Raw genomic sequence first — 24,860 nt, 5'->3', positions numbered from 1 at the left:
AGAAGGCAGACCAGTTACCCATTTATTTTATTATTGTAAATACATTTGTAACAATTAAATTTCAATAAAAAAAGACTATAATTTCCCATAAACTATTGAAGTAGACATCTCTTAATGTTAATTTTGTTTTATGATTATTTTTTTTTCAACTTAACAAAACATTTCTTATATAATTTATATGGCTATGAAACGTATCATCATTTAATGGTTGGAAGTTCTGGCTGTGTGTGAGCTCATGAATTAATCGTCTCATTTAAATAAAAAAAAAATCAGCAAATTCATTCATCTAAATCGAAAATAAATTGAATGCACTAAAGAAATAAATTAATTAATTAAATTAAATTAAAACTAAAACTAAGTAGACAGGTACCAAAGCGGCTCAATAAAAGCCCGATTTCCCAGCCGTTGGACTTGTCTAATCGGCCCGGCCCTGGGCCCAGCTGTTCGCTTACGACGTACCCCACCCTGATGAGCCCATTAAGCTGAAGCCAGGTCGGGTTCCGGGGCCCCACCCATCCTGCCGTCAGGCATGAGTCCTTCGCTAGTTGGCCCCCTAAAGATTTTTTGAAAAGGAGTTCGGCGCGCCGGAAAAGAGAGAGAGAGAGATGGTCGGCTGAGCGAGTGGAGAGAGAGGAAGCGCCAGGAGGACCGACGAGCCGTTCTAGGGTTTTGAGACTGTCGCCGCCGGTATGGTACTGAGAGGATCGTTGGTATAAATAGAGGAGCTGAAAGCGTCTTCTCTGTGATGCTTGGGAGTCGATTTCGAGCTGGATTTGCGTCTGAATTGAATGTGATTGATCCGGTTGCTTCTGTTTTTGCTGCAGTTGGAGCTTGCGGAGTCGAATATGACACTGGATCCGACCGATTGGTATAGCTTCGGGCCCGGATAGAGGAAGGGAGAATGATGACACATTGTAACGGATACGAGGTATTTTTTTTCCTTTTTTTCCCCCATGCTATTCTTTGTTTTCTTCTATTTGGGTTTCTATGAATTGGTTTATTCTTGCTCTTTTGGTTATTGGTGTTGATTTGGCTGCTCTGCATATGACGCGATTACATTAATGATCATCAGTTGGCTTGTTTTATAGTTTTGTGCCTTTTTAATGAGAAAGGAAAGCTTTATTGTGAATCCGAAGTTCAGCTGCTAATTCTCATATTCTTAAAGTGATTTCCCTAGTTGGCTTTGGAAAACTTAGTGGATCTTTTTCCCGTAATGTTCAACTTCTTTGTGTGACTTTGGGGAGAGGAAGAAATATATTGTTGTGTTTGTTTCATGCACTTTATGAATCAATTTGGGGGAATAGCAAGAGAGGCTCTCGCAGCTAGAATTCTGCTTTAGCTCCTAAAGAAATGACTAACATGTTACGATTTAGGGTCTATTTGGGGCAGATGTGGTTATTTGAAGAAGAAGCTACTATTCAAAATACTGTATAGGCTGTTACCAAAAAAATCTTTTTAAAAGAGTAAGACCGCAACTTTCTAGCAGCCACCGTAAGTAACCAGTCGTCGTAGGAAAACACGGTAGAAAGCTTTAGCATTTTGAAAACACGGCTGAAAGCTTCATCTTTTTGAAAACACAAGCAAAACATAAATTTACCAAACAGAAAAAACTATATTGCGACACCGCTTTGCCACTGTACCACCCCAAATGCACCCTTAGATTGATAGAAAACGAAAGTGTCAGTTTTTAGTTTCAATTAAAGAGATGGCTAAGAGTTTCTGATTAGATTGTTTCAAAGCAAGGGCTATCTGGTAATGGATTAAGTAAATACTGTAAATCCGAATTTACTAAATCCTTTCAATAGCAGCATTTAATAAATTCAAGATTTCAAGCAATATTGTAAAGGAATTGTGAAACGCTAGGATTTATTAAATCCTATAATTAAAAGATTTATTTTTTCTCTATGACAAAATTGAAGTAAAATTCAGTTTAAACCATAGGGGCAAATAAAAAATTAATTAGGTAAATATATATATCATCAGATCCCTTGCATTAAAGGTTGTATGACAACTACTGGAATTTAGGTTATTAGGATTTATTAAATCCTATAAATCCAGATTTATCAAATTCTGAAATAGTTAAATCCCAAAAATTATTTGACAAATAAATCCAATTAAATCCTATATAATTGCTTGACAACTTCTGTTAATATTTAAAAACCCGTTTGGTTTGCTAGGAAAAAAAATATAATTTAGCTTTGTTTACTTAATTAGTACATAGAAATTAATTAATTTTTATTCTATTAAAGTATTAAAAATTTAATCATTTAGTTGATGTTTGATATCACTGATTAAATTTTTTATTAAGATAATCACCTGCTTATAAATTTGATTAATTAATTTATTAAGTACATTTTTTCAATAGTTACTCAGTTGACTCGAGTTATTTTCAATATTAATGTGAATTTCTGTTTTTCCATCTGATGTGATTTTGGACAGTAGTGATTTGATTAAGGATAAATGTTTAATTTTATTAGTTAGATTAACATATATCAAATATGCTTTTCATCCCTAACTCCTATCTTCCCATAATTCCCTAAATCGCAAGCTCTAACAGTCAAATCAGAGGCTGGAACAAAGCAGTCGGAGGAGAAATTGAGAAGAGAAGAGAAAGTGAAGAATAGGAAGAAAGGGACAAAGAAGATAAGAAGAGATGAAGGGAAGAAAGTAAAGTAGGTAAGGTGACAATCATCTTTTACCTGGGAAGACAACGAAGGGATCTAAGCACACAAAGACCACTGAAACACCCATGTTTCACCTCCTACTTAATTACTCTTTGTCCCCCTTTCTCTTCCCGCGTTCCCGGATTTACCAATCCGGGATTTACACTGAAAATGAGTGAAATCTGGATTTTCTAAATCAGGAAATTTAAGAAGTGAAATGACCGTCTGGAAACCTTAAATCCAATACCATACAGCTCCTAATTGTTTAGCAGCTTACCTATGCTGCCTGCATTTAGAATGGGGGCTTGAAAAACAATAAAGGTAGATGGAAGAGCACTAACTTTATGATTCTTCAAACAATTAGCTGATTAATTGTTGCTAAGTTAAGGTGGGATAAAGCAGTTCTGATATTACAGTGCCAAATTTAGACCTCAGGGATGCCTAGCTTTGTGATAACTTTAATTAAGACAATTTTGATCATGAATTTTAAGGCAGCATCACTCTATAAATAAGCTAGAAAGCTACATAACGGATCAAAATTGTCAGCTTAAGGCTATCTAAAGTGCTTGCAATGCAGAGGATTAATTGTTTAGGGCCTAAGAACTGGTAGATGTCTGAACTGTACAGAATTCAATATGTTCTCTTTCAAGTTTAGGACTTAAAAATCTGGTAGATGCCTGAACTGTTCCAGAATTAAATATGTTATCTTTCAAGTCCACATACAATATTAGCAAAGAACAAACTTTAAGGAAAATGAGGGATATAAGCATTAAACAAGCTATTTTAGGACGGCCAAAAAAAGAAAATAAAGAAGACAGAAAAGGTGCAAAGATGGATAAAACTAAAGAGATGAGATTACAGAGAAGAACTTGAAACAAATAAGCAAGCCTCACATTTGAAAAAGAAGATTCACTTGAGTTTTGGTTCATGCACTTGAATAAGGATCAAAATTCTATAGATGATGAGGATGTCAGGAATGGCAAGAATCTTCAAGCAAAAAAATTAAATAACGATAGAAGAACAAACAAAACAGAGATTATAAATACAAAACACAAATTATTTAAATCTCTCATCATCATTAAATAGATTCATCACAACCAAAATAAAAAAAGCTTATAAAATTATATTCCTTACAATAAACTACAGATTTTCTAACAAACTTCATAGATAATTCACATGATATCTTTAATTTTTATTGTAAACATTCTTCTTATTTGATACATCAAAACTATATATCAAAACATTGACAAGAGAGATAATCTTGACAAACTATGGCACAACTTGCAATTTTTTTTTTTTTAACTGAAATAATACATAGAATAATTTTTGGTGAGCTATAAAATTCAGTAGGATGAATAATTTCAATATAACATTTATGGTGTTAGGAAAAGATAACAATATGCTATGATAATTATTTGAATTCATAAAAGCAACAATAATCTAAATATTATTCCAGACAATAAACCTTAAATCAAGATATGTTTGAATAATAAAATTAAAGGACACACTCATAAGCAATAAACATAAATACCTGCAAAGAATAAAATACATCAATCAAGTATTCAATAATTCAATGCACTGTATTAATTAGATGCTACTATTAACAATTAGTTTTACTTTAAATTTCTGTTCTCATTCATACTTGGTCATAGCCTTGGAAAAATATCGTATAAAGGCTATCTCGATTTTCAAAGAAACAAACACACAAAAGACTACCAAAAAAAGCTTGTTTTCCACGAACAGCTTTTGTTCCACTTATTAAATAGCTCATGTTTAATTCATTCATTAAGCATGCGAGTCGAACATGAATAATTTTTTTGAGCTCCATTTATTAAAAAGTAGAACGCGAACAAAGTTTTGTTTGTTCGTATTCGGCTTGTTTATCTCGAAATAATTAAATAACTACATAATAATATTTATTTATATCCTTTTTATATTAATTTTTATGTATACTTAAAAAATGCTAAATTTTATTACTTTTAAAATTTTGGGTTTTATGTATGTAAATGTCTCCAGAAATAAGCAGATGATGTTCTTAATATGATATTTAAGATTAGGATAACATAGATATAAAAAACTGTTAGAAATGTGAACATATAGGAATTCGGTGGTATGCATGTAAATGCTCTTTTTTGTTTCTAAACATTTCTATAATTAATTGTGCATTCCTTTCAACAATTAACTGCAAGTTGAATCATCATTTGGATGCTTTGCGGGAAATAACAAGAATGACGGAAAGGGACCATGGATTCCGTTAACAGTAATCACATTTAGTCCCACAGCGGAACGATGGGAAGAAATTTGAGAGAGAAGTCTTGTAAAACCAGGAACTAAGCAATTTCCCAAAAAAAAATTATATGAACTACAAATGATGCTTTCAAACCGCATTCTGTTAAAATAATTATTTTTCTTAATTTAATTGCAAAAATTTAATTAATTATATTTTTCAATCCCATAAGACAAGAAACAAATTTGAGTTAAACAGGAGTTTAATTCGAACAAATGAGTTTGAATAGGAGACAAACAAAAACAAAAATTGAATGAGTTGAACATAAACAAAAAAAAAAAATGAACGAGCCAATCACTTACAAGCCTTGAGTTCACCCAATTTCGGTTCATTTATACCCCTAGACACAAACACGTGCACGCGTGCGCATGCACAGAGAGAGAGAGAGAGATCACCTAGCTCATTGACTTAACATATTGTTGATTAAGGGTTAGACGTACGCCAGCATAGTAGTTGTGAAACGATTCACTTCATAAAGGCTGGACTACTACAGAATAAGAGTTAATAAGGGTCCAATATTCATTTTGGCCCTTATTAAGGCTCATATAATAAGTGCTCCCCACATAAGTCATCGTAATCTGCTAAAATATCCAACATAACATGACATTTCATAGATTTTTTTTAGTATTAATATTATAAGAATTTAAAATATGCTTTAGTACCATTCACATCCTATCATCAATCTATATTAAGTTGTACTTTAGGCATAAATATACAATATGTGAATTAATATATAGAGTCTTGACTATGCATAGTATGACATACAACTTAAAACAATATGAAGTTAAGAAGTAATTATTTTTAACGGGAAAACATTTGCACTGCATAAGGCTTAATAATAGTTAAATAATATATTAAATTTTCAATAACTTAAGTAAATAATTATAATTATATTATGAACTAAATCATAATTTATATGTTGAGACATTAATGTTCAAAAGAAGTGATGATCAATCATAAATGTTTTAAATTTTTTATTTTAATAAAACTAAAATTCATTAAATCATTTTTTAACATTTATATTTTTATTTTTTTTTTATTTAAGAAGCCAGTGTATATGTTTAGACATTAATGCTCAAAGAAGTGATGATGAATCGTCAATGTTTTAAAATTTTTATTTTAATAAAATTAAAATTCATTAAATCATTTTTCAAATTTTAAATTTTAATTTTTTTTATTTAATAAGTCATTTCATGAGCACCATCTAAAAACTTGTACCAATTAATGTAAAATCATTTTCATTTTTTCATTTTTATTTTTGCATACAGGTACACAAGTGGGTAACTCTTAATTTACTTAAACATTTGTTTTTTATATAAAAGATGTTTAATCCCTTTCAATTGTTGAACCATTTACTAATTTTTTTATACAATGCAAAATGTGGTATAATTTAAAATAATAAATAGTCATTTAATTTTTCAATTATTTTCTTTTAATTATAAAAATATTTTTAAGCTGTCAACGTGTATAAAATAAATGAAACATTTTAAAAATAATGTCCATTTAAATTTCCATAGTTATACTTTTATTCTTTGAAAAACAACTATTTCTAAATAAAAAAAAATTGAATGCATATAAAACAATAGGCACTCACCTTGAATTCAACTTATTTTCACATTATAAAATGATTTTATAAACCTTGTTGACTTATTTTTTTTCACTAACCACTTCAGCCTTTCTCAACTACAAAATTATTTAAGGTCAATTTCGCTAATCACAAAATTAAAAATGTTATTTATAATATAATATGGGGTTCTCCAAACTTTTATTTATTTATTTTTCACAAATCAATTAGATAACAACATATCTCATGACTTCTAGCTACTCAAGGATTAAATATTTAATCAGCAAAATATAAGCACATGATCAAATTAACTCAATTTTATTTCTTCTATAAGATAAACAATCCTTCCAATTGTTTCAATTAACATACCTCATAATAATTCGTACAAGAAATCTAATCTTAATACTTAATAACATAAATTTAAACCGACTAAAAATAAAATTTCAAATAAAAATTAACATTTATTGTCGCAAACTTTCTTCTTGCAATCCTAATAATCTAGTCTTTGATTTCTATTATTTTTAATAAAACATAACATTAGCATTTAATACGTTATTATTAAAAAACATAAAAAACCCTAATCTTACCTTATTTTTGCTTGTTTTGTTTGACCATCTCTACTCGCATCTCTCACAAGTGAGCTTGCACAAGACTTCATCACTACACCTTGTGTAGTCTCTCTAGCAATCGAGCTCTTCTCCCACAAATGACCAGATCGCTCATCACCCACAAACACCACACCGCTTCATGCATGTGACGTCTTCATTGCTCGCCTCACCCACTCAAGACACACATCTTCTGGTTCTCCGCTTTGCACGAGATGGGTTGCGCTCTCATTCAAATGTTGAAGTGACTTTGTCCGTCTCTTGCTATGCCTATTGGCTTCAACCTCTGCTCTCTGTGTGTGTGTGTGTCTCTATCTCTCTCTACGTCTCCAATTCGAACGAATGAATCTTATTCGTCCCCTCCATCCCCTAATGTGGAACTACCTTGACAACTTCTTTCAAACTAACACCATCGACTTTATCTTTCTCATTTAATTATGTTATTACAATATTCTATATAAAACTTTTGGCTTGTTCTCCGCATCTGCAATTTTGGTGGGTTGCGTACTGTTCATTGCAGGTTATAGGGCGTCGTTCTGCTTAAGCTGATTTCACAGGGCTTCTTCAAAGGGGTTTTCGCTCCTCGTCTATTTGCTGCAGGCTGAAGGGCGTCGTTCTGCTCAAGCTGAATTTGCAGGGCTTCTTCATAGGGGTTTCCGCTCTTGCTCCCTATTTTCTGGATTCGGACTTTGCTCGCTTCTTTGTTTTCTTCACTATTCTTAACACTGCACCTTCATCTATTGGGGATGGCTTCGGACAGATTGTATGCTACTGATCTTGCGGGTGTTCATGCCTTAAGTACACCTCATCGTGTTTTTTCCCTCTTTCGTTTGAGTGGGAGTAGATTATCAAGAAACTTAATAGAAAGAATAATAAGTTTGTCATCTTTTTATAGAAGCTGAAGGTATTCAACTTGATTCCTCCTGTCGACTAAATTTGGTTGGAAAATTTTTGTATGGTCATACCAAAATGGAGCTGATTCGTAAGGAATTTGAGCTTATGCACTTGGTTGAGTAGTAGAAAGTTGGACTGTTAGATGGAAGACACATTCTCATATAAATTAATAATTAAAAGGGTTACACACGTTTATTTGCTAGAAGGATAATCTGAATTGATAACAGAACAACAAAGATTCTAAAATGGTCTGTGGATTTTGACCCCCAGGACGGAACCTCTGATCATTCCGGTTTCGATTTGCCTCCCTAATCTGAAATTTTATTATTTTCCTCAAAATAATTTGTACACTATTGTCTCAGATTATGGTAAGCCACTAAAAACGAGCATTCTCACTTTTAATCTTTTTCGTCCATCGTCTCAGATTATGGTAAGCCACTAAAAACGAGCATTCCCACTTTTAATCTTTTTCGTCCATCGGAAAGTTGGACACAACATCATGGGTATTGACAAAAGGTAGTGATTGAGCATTTTTCTTCGGATTGTTTAAACTGTCGTATTTCGGCCACTCCAGTTCTCAATGCCACCATCTACATCCACACCTCAGACCAAAAAAACACAGTGCTCTACCAGAGGTTTGTTCTACCAGAGGCTGTGATTTCATCTTCTCCTGATCAGCTCCAAGTTATTGACACTATTGATCATCAAAAGAATACCCCCGAAGACATCAATATTCTCGCAGGCAATATTACAACCATTCAGCCGTCTCTGGAACCTCCTATCGTGGGTGAGAGAGAGATTCTTCAGACCCCACATGCCCTAGAATCTATCACCGCTATTACAGGTGGCAATACTTCTACTGTTTCACTACCGCCTCATCAAGTCGAGCAAGTTGTAACTGTTACTCAGGTTCACGCGAATCATGTTGTGCAACAGCGTACACCTGTCCCGCAAAGTTTGGAACAATTTATTGATCAGATGAGTCAATCATCGGATGAGGAATGATATGTCTACACATCCAGGAGGAAGAAAGATGAAGATGAAGAATGGAAAAAAATGGAGACCTACTTGAGCTCAAGAATCTGATGGATGATACTTTGGTTACTTCGAACAATGACACTCACCTTACTAATTTGTTAGCAGACTCAATTCTGAGAAATAGAGAAAGAGAGAGGACTAAAGTAGGACGAACTAAAATAGGACGTCCCTAGCACTTTCGCACAATTTTGTGGCTTTTTGGTTTTTTACCTTTATGTATCTTTACTTTATTTCAGTTTTGTGTATGTTGTATTGTGTGAGTTGAGTTTTCCTTTAGGCCCTCTCTTACAACATTTATGTATTTTTTCCATTTTAATATATTAGCACTTGGGCTTTTTTCTAATATATATATATATATATATATATATTATTAATAAAATAAAAAACAATTATTAAATTTAATTAAATTCAATTTCAATTTAGTTCTAATTATGCTAATTAAGTTATTAATTTAAAAATTATTAAACAAATTACTTGTTAAATAATAAATCAACTATAATTTTAAATTAATTAGTTATTAATTGTATTAATTAATAATTACTTACAATTTAAATTATTTTGTATTCATTAACTAACTATTAAATAATTATATCTAAATTTATTAATTATTTTTAATTTATTAATTTATTAATTAATTATTAACTATTACCCAATTAATATAATAAAGTTAACTTAAATAAAAAATAAAATAAAATCACAAATCTATCTCCTCTTTAATAGTTTCTATTAGAGATAACTAGGAAGGCAACAACAGGATCGCGATCTGCAGAGACTCAAAATTTCTTTCTCCTCTTTCCATTCTGCTCTTTCCAAAAGATAACTTCACATCTTCCTTTCACGCGCATGCCCATCCTAGATTTACTAAATTTGCCAATTCACGGGATTTAGTAAGTATAGGCTTTTAGGGATTTAGTAAGTATAGGCTTTTAGGCTGAAATCTGGATTGACCAAAATTGCGGATTTATTTTGTTCAAAATAACTGTTTGGCAAGATTTAAGTTAAATCCTGCTCTAAATCCATTACCATGCAGGCCTTGAGACTTGCGATGAGGACTTGCGATGATTCTAAAAATAGGGCGAAAAGATCTTTTAGAATCTATTAAGTTTCAACTAAATTGAAGTGCAACCCTCTTTTTGATTAAGTATAAGACCCAAACGAGTTGCAAAGGTTAGACATAACAAACCCTGTTTGTCGGTCATTTATTGCTCAACAAGCCCTAATATGGTAAAGCAATCGGTTGCTCTCTTCAAACAACAAGCTAAGGTTTTAGTCTAACGATGACAAGAGCACAGGTCTATCTAAAACCTGCCTAGGACTTAGCTAGATATTGCAAGTCGAACTCAACAAACCATGAAAGAGTCATTGTCTGCTTTTACACTCAACAAACTACTGTCATAATGAGAAAGCCCCTAATTTGTTAGGCCAATGATGATGGTTGTTTTACCTAATCTCATCTAGCTTGACAAACTCATGCGTCTAGATTCACGGGACTTGTTGATAAATTATGTCAATAAAAGAGATAATGGTCATTCAAGAAATATTCTTGCAAACAAGTGAAAGCAATCGAAAGCATATAAATTTTAAGATCTTTAAAATCAAGAAAGAAGACTCAAAAGTCTACAAGTTTCAACATATCAAATCAGAGAAACAATCCTCCATAGCTGCGATTCAAGATTTGAGCAAGTCCTAGAGGTCAGACTGAACACGCCTAAAGTTGTTGAGTTATCGATTGTTTTTAGAACTCAACAAGCTAACGCCGCAATGAAAGGCTCTAGCTTCGTCAATCCAGGAACAACTATTTAATCTTTAACCTATCCAACTTAATAAGTTTAAGAGGATGGGATCAAAAAATAAATTCTCAATTGACCAAGATTGTCAAGAAAATTTAAGGGGATGACTTGCTCGGTGAGATATCAAGCTAAATTCAATATCCTCTTCAATAGGACTGATCAATCATAAAGCATAGGTAGAGGGTTTTTTTTCTTCCACAAATCCGACAAAGCACAAAACCAAGGAAAATATCCTAGTGTTCATATAAAGCCTAAGGTTGAACCAAGGGAATTAGTGGTCAATGAGTCCACAAAGCACCAAGTACTAGGCCAACAAGTTCTTGTCGTTAACCTAAAACAAGCTTAAGGGCTAGGTCACCAACACGCATCCTTTGATCAAGTCTGTCAAAACATGAAGCATAGGATAGAATGTATTTCTTTACTCCGACAAGCCAATAGAGATAAGTGGGATCAATTCTCTCACATGTGCACTAATTATTAGTATAGGGCAAAATGTAACCTCAATTTTCTCTTGAAAAATCAACAAAAATAAATCAAGTTAACTCTCCATCAATTCCGTCAAGCATAAGGCATTGGCAAATGAAAACTTGAATAGGCTAAGAAAGCTAATACAGTTGCGCTAAAAAAAAAATTTAAATCAAACACTAACTTTTGGGCAAGATTTCACTTTCAAAGCAGGCATTAGTTTGCAAAGACTTCTTCAAAGAAAAAAGCAGTACTAATCCAATATCAATCTCTAATGATACAAGCCTGCATGTCAAAGCCCAAATTTATACTTTCCATCTACACTGACAATATATGAGGAGATCTACAAAATAAAAGGCTATTTCTAGCATGACATCCAACCAAAATCTTGGAGATCCGTAAGGTGAAACTCTTAGCGTGACATCCAAATAATTTTTTTTAGATCTACGAGGTCAACTAGTTTGCAACAAGCACGATTCGCTTTATATCTGCCCCATACTTGTTAACCTCAATTTACATTCGACAAGCCAAATCAATCTAACGAATCGTGATTGGTGAATGATGAATGCGACATCTTGTAAATTGAGACCACAACTATCTCAATCGCGCTTTAAGCCACTTGAAATATCGCTAGTTTGTAAAATAGTCATTGTTAGCACGTCTAGAATGCCAAAATTACCTAATATATGCCACTTCACAAGAACGGTGAATGAAAGAATGCAACGTCGTGCAATGAGGTTAGAATGTCTTGATCACAACTAGAGTCACTTGAAAAGTGCCCATTTGCAAAACAAATTTTATCATTGAGTGAAAGCATCGAAATTATCCTAGGACGAACATTCTATGGTCAAAAGGAGTAGCCCTGGTGAAAATGACAAGACAGGAAGCGACATCGCACGAACCAGATTCAAATCACCTTGACCATCACCCAAGTTAATTAAAATTGTTTGCTCACAAAATGGATCATGTGAGTTTATTCAAAACGCTGAACATACACATATTTTCGAGTCTTTGTGCACATGGCAATGATGCATAAATTACTACTTGTTATTAATGGGAGCTAGATTGTGATGATCGATTGTTCACTTAGCCCTTAGTTTTGTCGTTCATGCTTGACGGTAAGCTTGTCGAGGGGGTACTAGGGGATGTTCCTCTGCTTTGGATTTTGGGACAGCGCCTAGCGCATGGAAGGGCATCGCAGCGCCAGGGCCAGGTTCTGGAGCCCGAGTGCTCAACTTTGCAGCGCTTGAAGATCAGCATCACAACGCATGTTGGAGCGTCGGGGCACTGTGATGCAGTTCATGTTTATAATTTTGGCTTTATTACGAGACTGTGTGATTGTTGAGGATAGAATTTTGATTTGCCTTACGTAAAGGTAAGAAGAATGAGTGTTCTTGAGTTTCATAGAGAAGGGAGGCCTAAATATGATGTAATTTGTACAATTCTTCTCATTGCTCATAGTAGATTTATTGGTAAGGTGTGGCTCCACAGTTTTTCCCATTCTCAAATATTGTCACGTTAAATATTAATATTTTTATTATTTTGTGATTTTTTTTTATTTTGTGCGCTATTATTCTAAATTTTACTTCAAAACTCACAAATTGATTTCATTGAATTATAAACATATATCACAACAGGTGGTATCATGGCGAGATTTTCTGAAGATACTTAGTTTGAGTGGGAGTAATGCCAACAAATCGATGTATAAGGATAGGAAGTTCAATGGTTCGAATTTTGCTTTCTAGAAAATGCAAATTGAAGATTATTTTATATCAAAAGAAACTATATTTGCCACTAGATTAAATCACTAAGAAGCCAAAATCGTGACTTTAGAAAAATGGGAAGTTCATGATTGAATAGCACTAGGTTTGATCTAACTTTCACTTTCCTCATATGTTGTTTTCAATATTGTTTATGGAATGACTATTGTTGATCTCATGGATGAACAAAGAAGAATGTATGATAAGCATTAGACTTCAATCAAAGTTTTTCTTATGTAGAGGTTATTCAATATGAAGATGACAAATGGTAGTTAAGTGGCTCAACACCATAATAACTTCAATATTGTGACAAACCAATTATGTTCTTTTGCCATCAAATTTGATAATAAGATACAAGCAATGTTACTATTATCTTCATTGTCAACTAGTTTGGATAGACTACGTACTGTGGTGAGTAACTTTTCAAGTAATGTGAAGTTAACTTTGATAATATTGTGGGACTGTGGTGAGTAACTTTTCAAGTAATGTGAAGTTAACTTTGATAATATTGTGGGATTAGTACTTAATGAAGTTTTCAAGAAGGCGAGCGGTGAAACTTCAAATTATGCTTTAAATGTTGAAATTAGAAGAATCCGGATAGAAACACAAGAACAAATTTAAGTCCAGGAGAGGGAAATGCAAATCAGGAAGAGAAAAAAAGCAGAAGTGAATGTTGGAACAGTGGGGAAAAATGTCACTTTAAAAAGGAGTGCAAATCTCTACAAATATCTCCACAGATGAAATACAAAGTGACTCAATTATTTTATCCTTAAATAGTACTAAATCGTGGATAGTAAACACAAGTGTTTCTTTTCATGCTTGCCACAGCAAAGAAGTGTTCAAAAACTACACTCAATATAATCTAGGTAAAGTGTATTTGGGTGATAACAAGGCCAACATTATTATTGAAAATGGTGATGATAATATCAGGTTGTCAAATTGATCAATTTGGAAACTAAATGAAGTTAGACATGTTCCATGTTTGATGAGAATAATGATTTTTGTGAGTCAGCTTGCGAGATCAGAGTATATGACCACTTTCACAGGTGATTACTGGAAGGTGGCTAAAGGTGCAATGGTGATGGTTGGAGAGAACATTGAAGGTACCGCTTATCTAATCAATAAGATATTTGAATCCATGAGAGTAGCTGGAACAAAAGTTGATATAGGTCTTCGGCACTGCAGACTTGGTTATATGTGTGACAAAGATATGAAGTCTCATTTCTAAAGACTAAATTCAAGTTTTAAAGTCTATAGACTTAGATTTTTGTGAAGAGCGAATTTATGACAAGCAAAAGAATATTACTGTCCCTAAAAGTGGGTCAAATATGAAGTCCAAAAAGCTTGAGTTATTACATACTGACGTATGAGGTTCTACTCCAGTTCAGTCTATTTAATGTTTTATATATTTTGGCACTTTCATTGATGTTCACATCAGAAATGTATGTGTACTTGAAATTTAAATCTGATGTCTTTGATATATGATTGAGAATAAGGTTTGAGATTAAAGTGCCTTAGATCAGATAATGATAGCGAGTATCGTGATCAGAGATTTAATGGTTATTGTGCTTCATAAGGAATCAGACACGGATTCATTTGTTTTAAGGACACCACAATAAAATGGTGTTGTTGAACACATAAATAGAACCATCACAGAGTGTTAATAGAGTATAAGATTGCATGCAAACATGTCAAACAACTTTAGGCATAAAAAGTGAATACTGCAATTTGATAAATCATGATCGATCAATATCTTTGAATGATGGCTTACCTGCAAAAGCGCAGAATGGCAAAGATGTAATCTATCTCACATGAAAGTATTTAATTTCTCATCATATGTTCATGTTGATAAGGGATCTAAGAGTAAGCTTGATTCAAAATCTGTAAGTGCATTTTTATCGGGCATGACTCAGATGAATTTGGTTAAAATTTTTTAAACTATCAGGATAAAAAATTCATTAGGAGCAAGGATATCACTTTCAATGAAATGGAGATTTACAATGACAAAAACAGAACTCAGGATTGTTAATTAGTTAATTTTGAAGACCTTGAGATAGGAGACTCAAATCATCAAGAAAGGTGCTCAATTTGATGAAGCGCAAGAAATTCCACAGGCACCTGCTATTGAAGTTTAAAGACCTAGCAAAAATACAACCTATACAGAAGTATTCTTCTTTGTACTATCTATTGTTGACTGACAGTAGTGAATGAGTGCTATGATGAGGTCACTCAAGTTGAAGACTCAAAAGAGAGAGCTTATCATGGATGGCAAGATCCAGACACTAATGTCATATCAGACATGAGAATTACCAGAACTACAGATGACAAAAAAAGTCATTGCACAACAAATAGGTTTATAAGCTGAAAGAAGAGTCAGATTCTAGCAAGCGCTACAAGCAATACTTGTTGTAAAAGAATTTTATGATAAAGGAGTTGACTACATTGAGATATTTTATCCAATAGTGAAGATGACAACTATCAGAGTTGTGTTAAGCTTAGTACAAGAAAATTTATATCTGCAGTAGATGGATATAATGACAATCTTCTTATAAGGTGATTTAAAAGACCTGTATATGGTGCAACCACAGGGATATTCAGGTCCAAGAGAAGAAAATAGTCTATAGAGTGAAAAAACAGCATTTATAATTTGAAGCAAACAACAAGATTGTGTAAAAAAGAGTTGACAAATTTATGCTAGACAGTGGGTACAAGAACTGCAGATAGATCATTATTGTTTCATTAAACAATTTGATAATTATCATATTGTGTTTCTTCTGTTTGTGAGTGACATGCTGATTGTAGTGATAAATATGGAGACGATCAGAGACTTTAAGGAACAATTATCAAGAGAGTTTGGAATGAATTACTCAGATCTAACCAAGAAAATCTTTGGTATGAGAATCAACAGGGAAATTATATGTACAGATTCAACATGAGTGAGACAACATATGTTTGCACCCATTTAGATAATCACTTTAATCTATATATAGAACAATCATCTAAGCCTGAAGCAAAGCAAATAAGGATGAGAACTCTATATGCTTCAGTAATTAGAAGTTTGATATATGTGATGATATATACAAGACCAAATATTACACATACAGTGCGAGTGTTCAACCAGTATATGAGTAATCTTGGGAAACATCGTTGGAACGCAGTAAGTTGATTCTTAAATAATTGAGAGGAACAGTCAAAAAGGCAAATTGCTTCAAAAGTGTGGGGATTAATTTACATGAATATATAAATTCATATATGACCGGAGATATTGATAGTAGAAGTACAAAAGGTTAAATCTTCATTTTAGAACAAGATAGCAGTGAGTTGGGTTTCCAATTTACAAAAGATTGTTGCATTATCGACTACAAAAGCTAAGTATATTACTATAATAATTGTGGTTGGCAAGAAAATAATTTAACCACAGAGCTTTATAACAGAAGTGGACAAGTAGCAAGGGAATGGAAACTTTTATAGTGACAGTATTAGTATCATTCATCTAGCAAAGAATGTTGTCTTTCATGTCAAGACGAAACACATTCAGCTCAAGTATCATTTCATTTGTTCATTCCTAGAAGATGGTCAATTATCTTTGGAGAAGACACACAGCTCAGAATCTCACAGATATGTTAACCAAAGGTTGTAACAGTTGAGAAACTAAAACTATGATTGGCTTTAGTTGGCGTTCAAAATGGTTGAGATTAGGATGTGCCACGACATAGTTCAAAACTATGAAAATATTACAATTTTTTGAATGGGTGAGGTTGATTACAATCAATGCTCAAGTGAAAGATTGTTATTATGTGGAGCCTGATTGCATTGATCAATTGCTCACTTATAGCCCTCAGTATTTTTGTTCAAGCATGACGGTGAGTTTTTCGGGGTGGTATAGAGGCGTCCGTCCAATTTTGGGTTCAAGAACTTTTCCCCATAAAGTTTTATTTCCTGGATTGAGCGTTGCAACACCTAGATGCAACCCAGCGCTTGGAACAGTAGCGCCCCAACGCTAAGAAGGGAGCACTACAACACCGTGTCCAGATCCTGGAACCTGAGTACTTCACATTGTAGCACTTGGAGGTCAGCATTGCAATGTCCATTGAAGCACCGCAGCCCCCTATCGCAGCACCCTAATGCCAATAATAGAATTCAAGCAGTTCAAGTTTAATGTTTCAACTTCACTGCATAACTATTTGTGTCGAGAATAGGATTTCAATCTCTGGTGTAAGGTGAGAGGAAAGAGCCTACTTGAGTTCCAAAGAAAAGAGAGGCAAGAGAGACTCAATGTAATTTATACAATTCTCCCCATTTTTTCCTAGTGTATTTATTAGTGCGATGGCTCCATGAATTTTTTGTCGTTCTCCCATTTTTCCACGTTAAATTTTTGAGTTCTTTGTGTTTTATTTGATTTTTTTTTTTTGTTTTTTGCGATATTCTTTTAAGTTTTTCTTCGGGGTCTCTCAAATCTATTTCCAAAAATTATCTGCATCTCTCCCTACACTATTAAACCTATCTCTGACAAAACTGTCCATATCCTACTTCCACAGACCACCTTTTCTTTTTCGCATACGGGAGAAAAGAAGAATATAACCATCGTAATCCTACGCAACTTCTCTCTTATTTTATTAAATGCACCATACATTCTCATCTTTTTCTATCGCTCCTACTCCCTCTTCCGCTCTTGTATCCTCTGCACTCTCATGCTACTCACACATTCAACCCCGCTCATCTCACGAGTCACCCGATTCCCTCTTGTTTTCCACGAATACCCAACAACCTCTACTTCACATTTTCGTATTTCTATCGGCACGACCCAGGCAAGTAACCAAGCCACATCATCCATTTCCCGCTCAGTTCACCTGTTAATGAACCTTCTTGGGAGCCTCTCAGGGCAAAGAACATTCAACATGCCTTAGGAGACCATGTGTTCCGCCACTCTCCCAATTCAAAAGCAGCAAAGACTTCACCTCCCTCTTCACCTTCACATACAACTCCCAAACTTGTTGATGCTCTCCTCCTCGTGTTCGGCTCTATAACCAAGTTAGTGTGACGTCTCTCCTAGCTCCTTCCAAGCTCCAAATCATCATTGCCCTCTCCACATTCACATGCAACCCTCTACATTCCTCTCCTAAGCTGCCCATCCCGCACCCAAGCCACGCAACCTGCTCTCGTCCAACTAGAGAGAGCAAAAAATCAATGAACCAAAAAAAGAAAGGAAGTTTCTTGAAATCCATGCATATTCATCATTATTTCATTGTCATTGTTAATCTCGTGCGAAAGGTATAATACTGAAAATCTCAAGTGCATGTCACTTTTGTTCCAACGTGACAGAAAAAAATAATAAAATTTAAGTGCCCATGTATGTTATTCCAATGCAACAAGGAAACTCTGTGCTTCTTTTATGCAGATGTTGAAGTCCCACGACACCAGCAATGCACGCTTGATTAGATATGCTGGTAAGAACTAACTTTCCCGATGTAAAAGTTAGAGAGAGCAGATGTTGAAGTCCCCTTACATGTGGGTGACGTTAGGAGGCTGACAAATTTTTCACCGACTATGGACTAAATTTAGCTTGTAAAAGAACAAAATTAAAATAAATACCTAGGCTTAAAAGCAACAAAACCAAAGTTACAAAATGGTTTATGTGAATAAAGTGAAGGTTAAAGAATAAAATATATGTTGCATCAAGTGAAGTTCAAAACTAAACAACAACAAAAACATAACTGAAGCTTTGACAGCCCACCTACGAGCATGAACACAACTTTTCAATGTATGCTTAGATCACTACACCTCACATTAGATGAACTACAGAGTAGTTAAATTGGACGCAAAATTGAACAACAGAAAAATCACAATGAGTTTGGTTCTTCGCTTATGAACAAGAGCTTGATTTGATAGCTTGTCTATGATGTTGTAATAGGACCTTCCAATGAATATTCAAATCATTCTATCGGATTGAAAAGATATACATTGAATGTAAATGAAGGATACAGAAAGCCTATAGAAATATTAGCTGATCAATAACAAACCTCAGTGAAGCATCATTGAATATTCAAAAATTCAGCAAACTATGAATCAAATTCACGATAAAAAATTAAAACGACATAGATGTCACCGGATTCGCAACACATCTAAAAGCGGATAAAAAGCTAAGCCTAAGGCCTAAAATGAAATATTTACATGTATTCCAATGATACATTCATACAAACAATAAATTTGGTACTTTTAGAACACGTGAACATATCAAAAGACGGTCTATTAAAATGCTAAAATGCATTGGGAAGCATATAATTGCCTTTCGTACTTGAACATTCAAGGACATCAAAAATTGAACACGTGGGTGGTGTAAATGCCATCAAGATGCGTGAAAGCAGTCAAACACTAACTCACATGTGCTCCGAACAACACACAAAGTACAATATTTAGTCTGAAAATACTGTGTGGGTTTAAATTGAGTTTAATATTAAAATGATATGTTTGAAAACATATGCTAAATATATTAAATTATCTGAATCCATGAACTGAAAATATTGGTATGTGTTCTGATGAGATTTTAAATTATTGAATTTAAACGTTTGAGAATGTTGTGCAGGATAAAACATAAAATTAACTCTAATTATCATTTTTCAAGAAAGGTGCAAGTATCATTAAACTTTATAAATCTCTTTTTAAAATTAAATCTTATTTAAGCTAAGCACGCTCTTGAGTAGGCCGCCTTATTCATAGGGCAAAATCGTAAGTCTCATTTTGATAATCCAATTCTCTGTTAAATATATGGATCATGTGACTTACCTACCTCACCTACCGCGCCTCACCTATCTCTCCAACTACCTCTCTCCCGTTTTCTCCTCACCTACCTCTCTCCAACTACCTCTCTCCCGTTTTCTTTAAATAGTCTCTTTTGGTCTGTCATAAGTACTAAGACAAGTCCTCTTGAGAGCTAAGAGAGAGAAAGAAAGAGAGAAAGAGAAATGAAGTTTTTTTGTAAACGTCGAGGAGCTCGACGGTGTAATTTCTAGAAGTAATAAAATCCTCTGCAGGTTCATGGATATAGGCAAATTAGCTGAACCACGTAAATCTGTGTATTATTTTCTGATTTGCAATTTTTTGATCTAGTTTTTTCACTTTATTGTCATAGTTTTTCATAACAATTGGTACAGAGCCGTAGTTTTGCATCTAAGAAAGAACGATAGGCGGAGACGAAGTCATGACATCAGGGATCGAGATGTTTAATGACACAAATTTTGGTTACTGAATGATGCAGATAGAGGACCACCTCTATGAAAAAAAATTTCATCTTTCGTTACTGAAAATGAAGCCAGAAAAGATGAACGAGAAATGAAATTTGTTGGATAGATAGGTTCTGAGGGTTATACGATTAACTCTGTCGAGATCTGTTTCCCACAACGTCATTAAGGAGAGGATTACTGCAGATCTCATGGAGGCTTTATCAGGTATGTATGAAAAGCCATCGACGAATAACAATGTGTACTTCATTAAAAAGTTATTCAACTTGAAGATGGTGAAAAATGTGTCTGTTGCTTAACACCTAAAAAATTATTCAACTTGAAGATGGAGGAAAGTGTGTTTGTTGCTCTACACCTGAATGATTTCAATACTGAGATCCGTGCGTTGATATTGTTGGCTTCATTGTCAAATAGCTGGGAAGCCATGATGATGACAGTTAACAGGTTTGCAGAAAGCTAAGTATATTACTATAATAATTGTGGTTGGCAAGAAAATAATTTAACCACAGAGCTTTATAACAGAAGTGGACAAGTAGCAAGGGAATGGAAACTTTTATAGTGACAGTATTAGTATCATTCATCTAGCAAAGAATGTTGTCTTTCATGTCAAGACGAAACACATTCAGCTCAAGTATCATTTCATTTGTTCATTCCTAGAAGATGGTCAATTATCTTTGGAGAAGACACACAGCTCAGAATCTCACAGATATGTTAACCAAAGGTTGTAACAGTTGAGAAACTAAAACTATGATTGGCTTTAGTTGGCGTTCAAAATGGTTGAGATTAGGATGTGCCACGACATAGTTCAAAACTATGAAAATATTACAATTTTTTGAATGGGTGAGGTTGATTACAATCAATGCTCAAGTGAAAGATTGTTATTATGTGGAGCCTGATTGCATTGATCAATTGCTCACTTATAGCCCTCAGTATTTTTGTTCAAGCATGACGGTGAGTTTTTCGGGGTGGTATAGAGGCGTCCGTCCAATTTTGGGTTCAAGAACTTTTCCCCATAAAGTTTTATTTCCTGGATTGAGCGTTGCAACACCTAGATGCAACCCAGCGCTTGGAACAGTAGCGCCCCAACGCTAAGAAGGGAGCACTACAACACCGTGTCCAGATCCTGGAACCTGAGTACTTCACATTGTAGCACTTGGAGGTCAGCATTGCAATGTCCATTGAAGCACCGCAGCCCCCTATCGCAGCACCCTAATGCCAATAATAGAATTCAAGCAGTTCAAGTTTAATGTTTCAACTTCACTGCATAACTATTTGTGTCGAGAATAGGATTTCAATCTCTGGTGTAAGGTGAGAGGAAAGAGCCTACTTGAGTTCCAAAGAAAAGAGAGGCAAGAGAGACTCAATGTAATTTATACAATTCTCCCCATTTTTTCCTAGTGTATTTATTAGTGCGATGGCTCCATGAATTTTTTGTCGTTCTCCCATTTTTCCACGTTAAATTTTTGAGTTCTTTGTGTTTTATTTGATTTTTTTTTTGTTTTTTGCGATATTCTTTTAAGTTTTTCTTCGGGGTCTCTCAAATCTATTTCCAAAAATTATCTGCATCTCTCCCTACACTATTAAACCTATCGCTGACAAAACTGTCCATATCCTACTTCCACAGACGGCCTTCTTTTTTTCGCATACGGGAGAAAAGAAGAATATAACCATCGTAATCCTACGCAACTTCTCTCTTATTTTATTAAATGCACCATACATTCTCATCTTTTTCTATCGCTCCTACTCCCTCTTCCGCTCTTGTATCCTCTGCACTCTCATGCTACTCACACATTCAACCCCGCTCATCTCACGAGTCACCCGATTCCCTCTTGTTTTCCACGAATACCCAACAACCTCTACTTCACATTTTCGTATTTCTATCGGCACGACCCAGGCAAGTAACCAAGCCACATCATCCATTTCCCGCTCAGTTCACCTGTTAATGAACCTTCTTGGGAGCCTCTCAGGGCAAAGAACATTCAACATGCCTTAGGAGACCATGTGTTCCGCCACTCTCCCAATTCAAAAGCAGCAAAGACTTCACCTCCCTCTTCACCTTCACATACAACTCCCAAACTTGTTGATGCTCTCCTCCTCGTGTTCGGCTCTATAACCAAGTTAGTGTGACGTCTCTCCTAGCTCCTTCCAAGCTCCAAATCATCATTGCCCTCTCCACATTCACATGCAACCCTCTACATTCCTCTCCTAAGCTGCCCATCCCGCACCCAAGCCACGCAACCTGCTCTCGTCCAACTAGAGAGAGCAAAAAATCAATGAACCAAAAAAAGAAAGGAAGTTTCTTGAAATCCATGCATATTCATCATTATTTCATTGTCATTGTTAATCTCGTGCGAAAGGTATAATACTGAAAATCTCAAGTGCATGTCACTTTTGTTCCAACGTGACAGAAAAAAATAATAAAATTTAAGTGCCCATGTATGTTATTCCAATGCAACAAGGAAACTCTGTGCTTCTTTTATGCAGATGTTGAAGTCCCACGACACCAGCAATGCACGCTTGATTAGATATGCTGGTAAGAACTAACTTTCCCGATGTAAAAGTTAGAGAGAGCAGATGTTGAAGTCCCCTTACATGTGGGTGACGTTAGGAGGCTGACAAATTTTTCACCGACTATGGACTAAATTTAGCTTGTAAAAGAACAAAATTAAAATAAATACCTAGGCTTAAAAGCAACAAAACCAAAGTTACAAAATGGTTTATGTGAATAAAGTGAAGGTTAAAGAATAAAATATATGTTGCATCAAGTGAAGTTCAAAACTAAACAACAACAAAAACATAACTGAAGCTTTGACAGCCCACCTACGAGCATGAACACAACTTTTCAATGTATGCTTAGATCACTACACCTCACATTAGATGAACTACAGAGTAGTTAAATTGGACGCAAAATTGAACAACAGAAAAATCACAATGAGTTTGGTTCTTCGCTTATGAACAAGAGCTTGATTTGATAGCTTGTCTATGATGTTGTAATAGGACCTTCCAATGAATATTCAAATCATTCTATCGGATTGAAAAGATATACATTGAATGTAAATGAAGGATACAGAAAGCCTATAGAAATATTAGCTGATCAATAACAAACCTCAGTGAAGCATCATTGAATATTCAAAAATTCAGCAAACTATGAATCAAATTCACGATAAAAAATTAAAACGACATAGATGTCACCGGATTCGCAACACATCTAAAAGCGGATAAAAAGCTAAGCCTAAGGCCTAAAATGAAATATTTACATGTATTCCAATGATACATTCATACAAACAATAAATTTGGTACTTTTAGAACACGTGAACATATCAAAAGACGGTCTATTAAAATGCTAAAATGCATTGGGAAGCATATAATTGCCTTTCGTACTTGAACATTCAAGGACATCAAAAATTGAACACGTGGGTGGTGTAAATGCCATCAAGATGCGTGAAAGCAGTCAAACACTAACTCACATGTGCTCCGAACAACACACAAAGTACAATATTTAGTCTGAAAATACTGTGTGGGTTTAAATTGAGTTTAATATTAAAATGATATGTTTGAAAACATATGCTAAATATATTAAATTATCTGAATCCATGAACTGAAAATATTGGTATGTGTTCTGATGAGATTTTAAATTATTGAATTTAAACGTTTGAGAATGTTGTGCAGGATAAAACATAAAATTAACTCTAATTATCATTTTTCAAGAAAGGTGCAAGTATCATTAAACTTTATAAATCTCTTTTTAAAATTAAATCTTATTTAAGCTAAGCACGCTCTTGAGTAGGCCGCCTTATTCATAGGGCAAAATCGTAAGTCTCATTTTGATAATCCAATTCTCTGTTAAATATATGGATCATGTGACTTACCTACCTCACCTACCGCGCCTCACCTATCTCTCCAACTACCTCTCTCCCGTTTTCTTTAAATAGTCTCTTTTGGTCTGTCATAAGTACTAAGACAAGTCCTCTTGAGAGCTAAGAGAGAGAAAGAAAGAGAGAAAGAGAAATGAAGTTTTTTTTGTAAACGTCGAGGAGCTCGACGGTGTAATTTCTAGAAGTAATAAAATCCTCTGCAGGTTCATGGATATAGGCAAATTAGCTGAACCACGTAAATCTGTGTATTATTTTCTGATTTGCAATTTTTTGATCTAGTTTTTTCACTTTATTGTCATAGTTTTTCATAACAATTGGTACAAAGCCGTGGTTTTGCATCTAAGAAAGAACGATAGGCGGAGACGAAGTCATGACATCAGGGATCGAGATGTTTAATGACACAAATTTTGGTTACTGAATGATGCAGATAGAGGACCACCTCTATGAAAAAAAATTTCATCTTTCGTTACTGAAAATGAAGCCAGAAAAGATAAACGAGAAATGAAATTTGTTGGATAGATAGGTTCTGAGGGTTATACGATTAACTCTGTCGAGATCTGTTTCCCACAACGTCATTAAGGAGAGGATTACTGCAGATCTCATGGAGGCTTTATCAGGTATGTATGAAAAGCCATCGACGAATAACAATGTGTACTTCATTAAAAAGTTATTCAACTTGAA

General features: G+C 34.3%; 1 protein-coding gene across 2 annotated transcripts in view; it reads left to right on the top strand.

Moving 5' to 3' along the window:
- Window positions 1-378: 378 nt before the first annotated feature.
- LOC110021769 overlaps window positions 379-24,860 on the top strand; it is a gene marked incomplete at its 3' end in the record, with an annotated part of 48,191 nt that continues 23,709 nt past the window's right edge. Inside the window, 2 exon segments of one of the 2 annotated variants that reach the window (XM_020720397.1) lie at window positions 379-687; window positions 825-928. In XM_020720397.1, coding sequence (XP_020576056.1) covers window positions 902-928 — 27 coding nt within the window. 2 annotated transcript variants of the gene reach the window in all.

The sequence above is a fragment of the Phalaenopsis equestris genome, unplaced genomic scaffold (assembly GCF_001263595.1).
Source record: "Phalaenopsis equestris unplaced genomic scaffold, ASM126359v1 Scaffold000002, whole genome shotgun sequence".
NCBI classification, from domain to species: domain Eukaryota; kingdom Viridiplantae; phylum Streptophyta; class Magnoliopsida; order Asparagales; family Orchidaceae; genus Phalaenopsis; species Phalaenopsis equestris.
The sequence above is the reverse complement of the archived record's forward strand: the minus strand, read 5'-3'. Positions and strand labels throughout refer to the sequence as shown.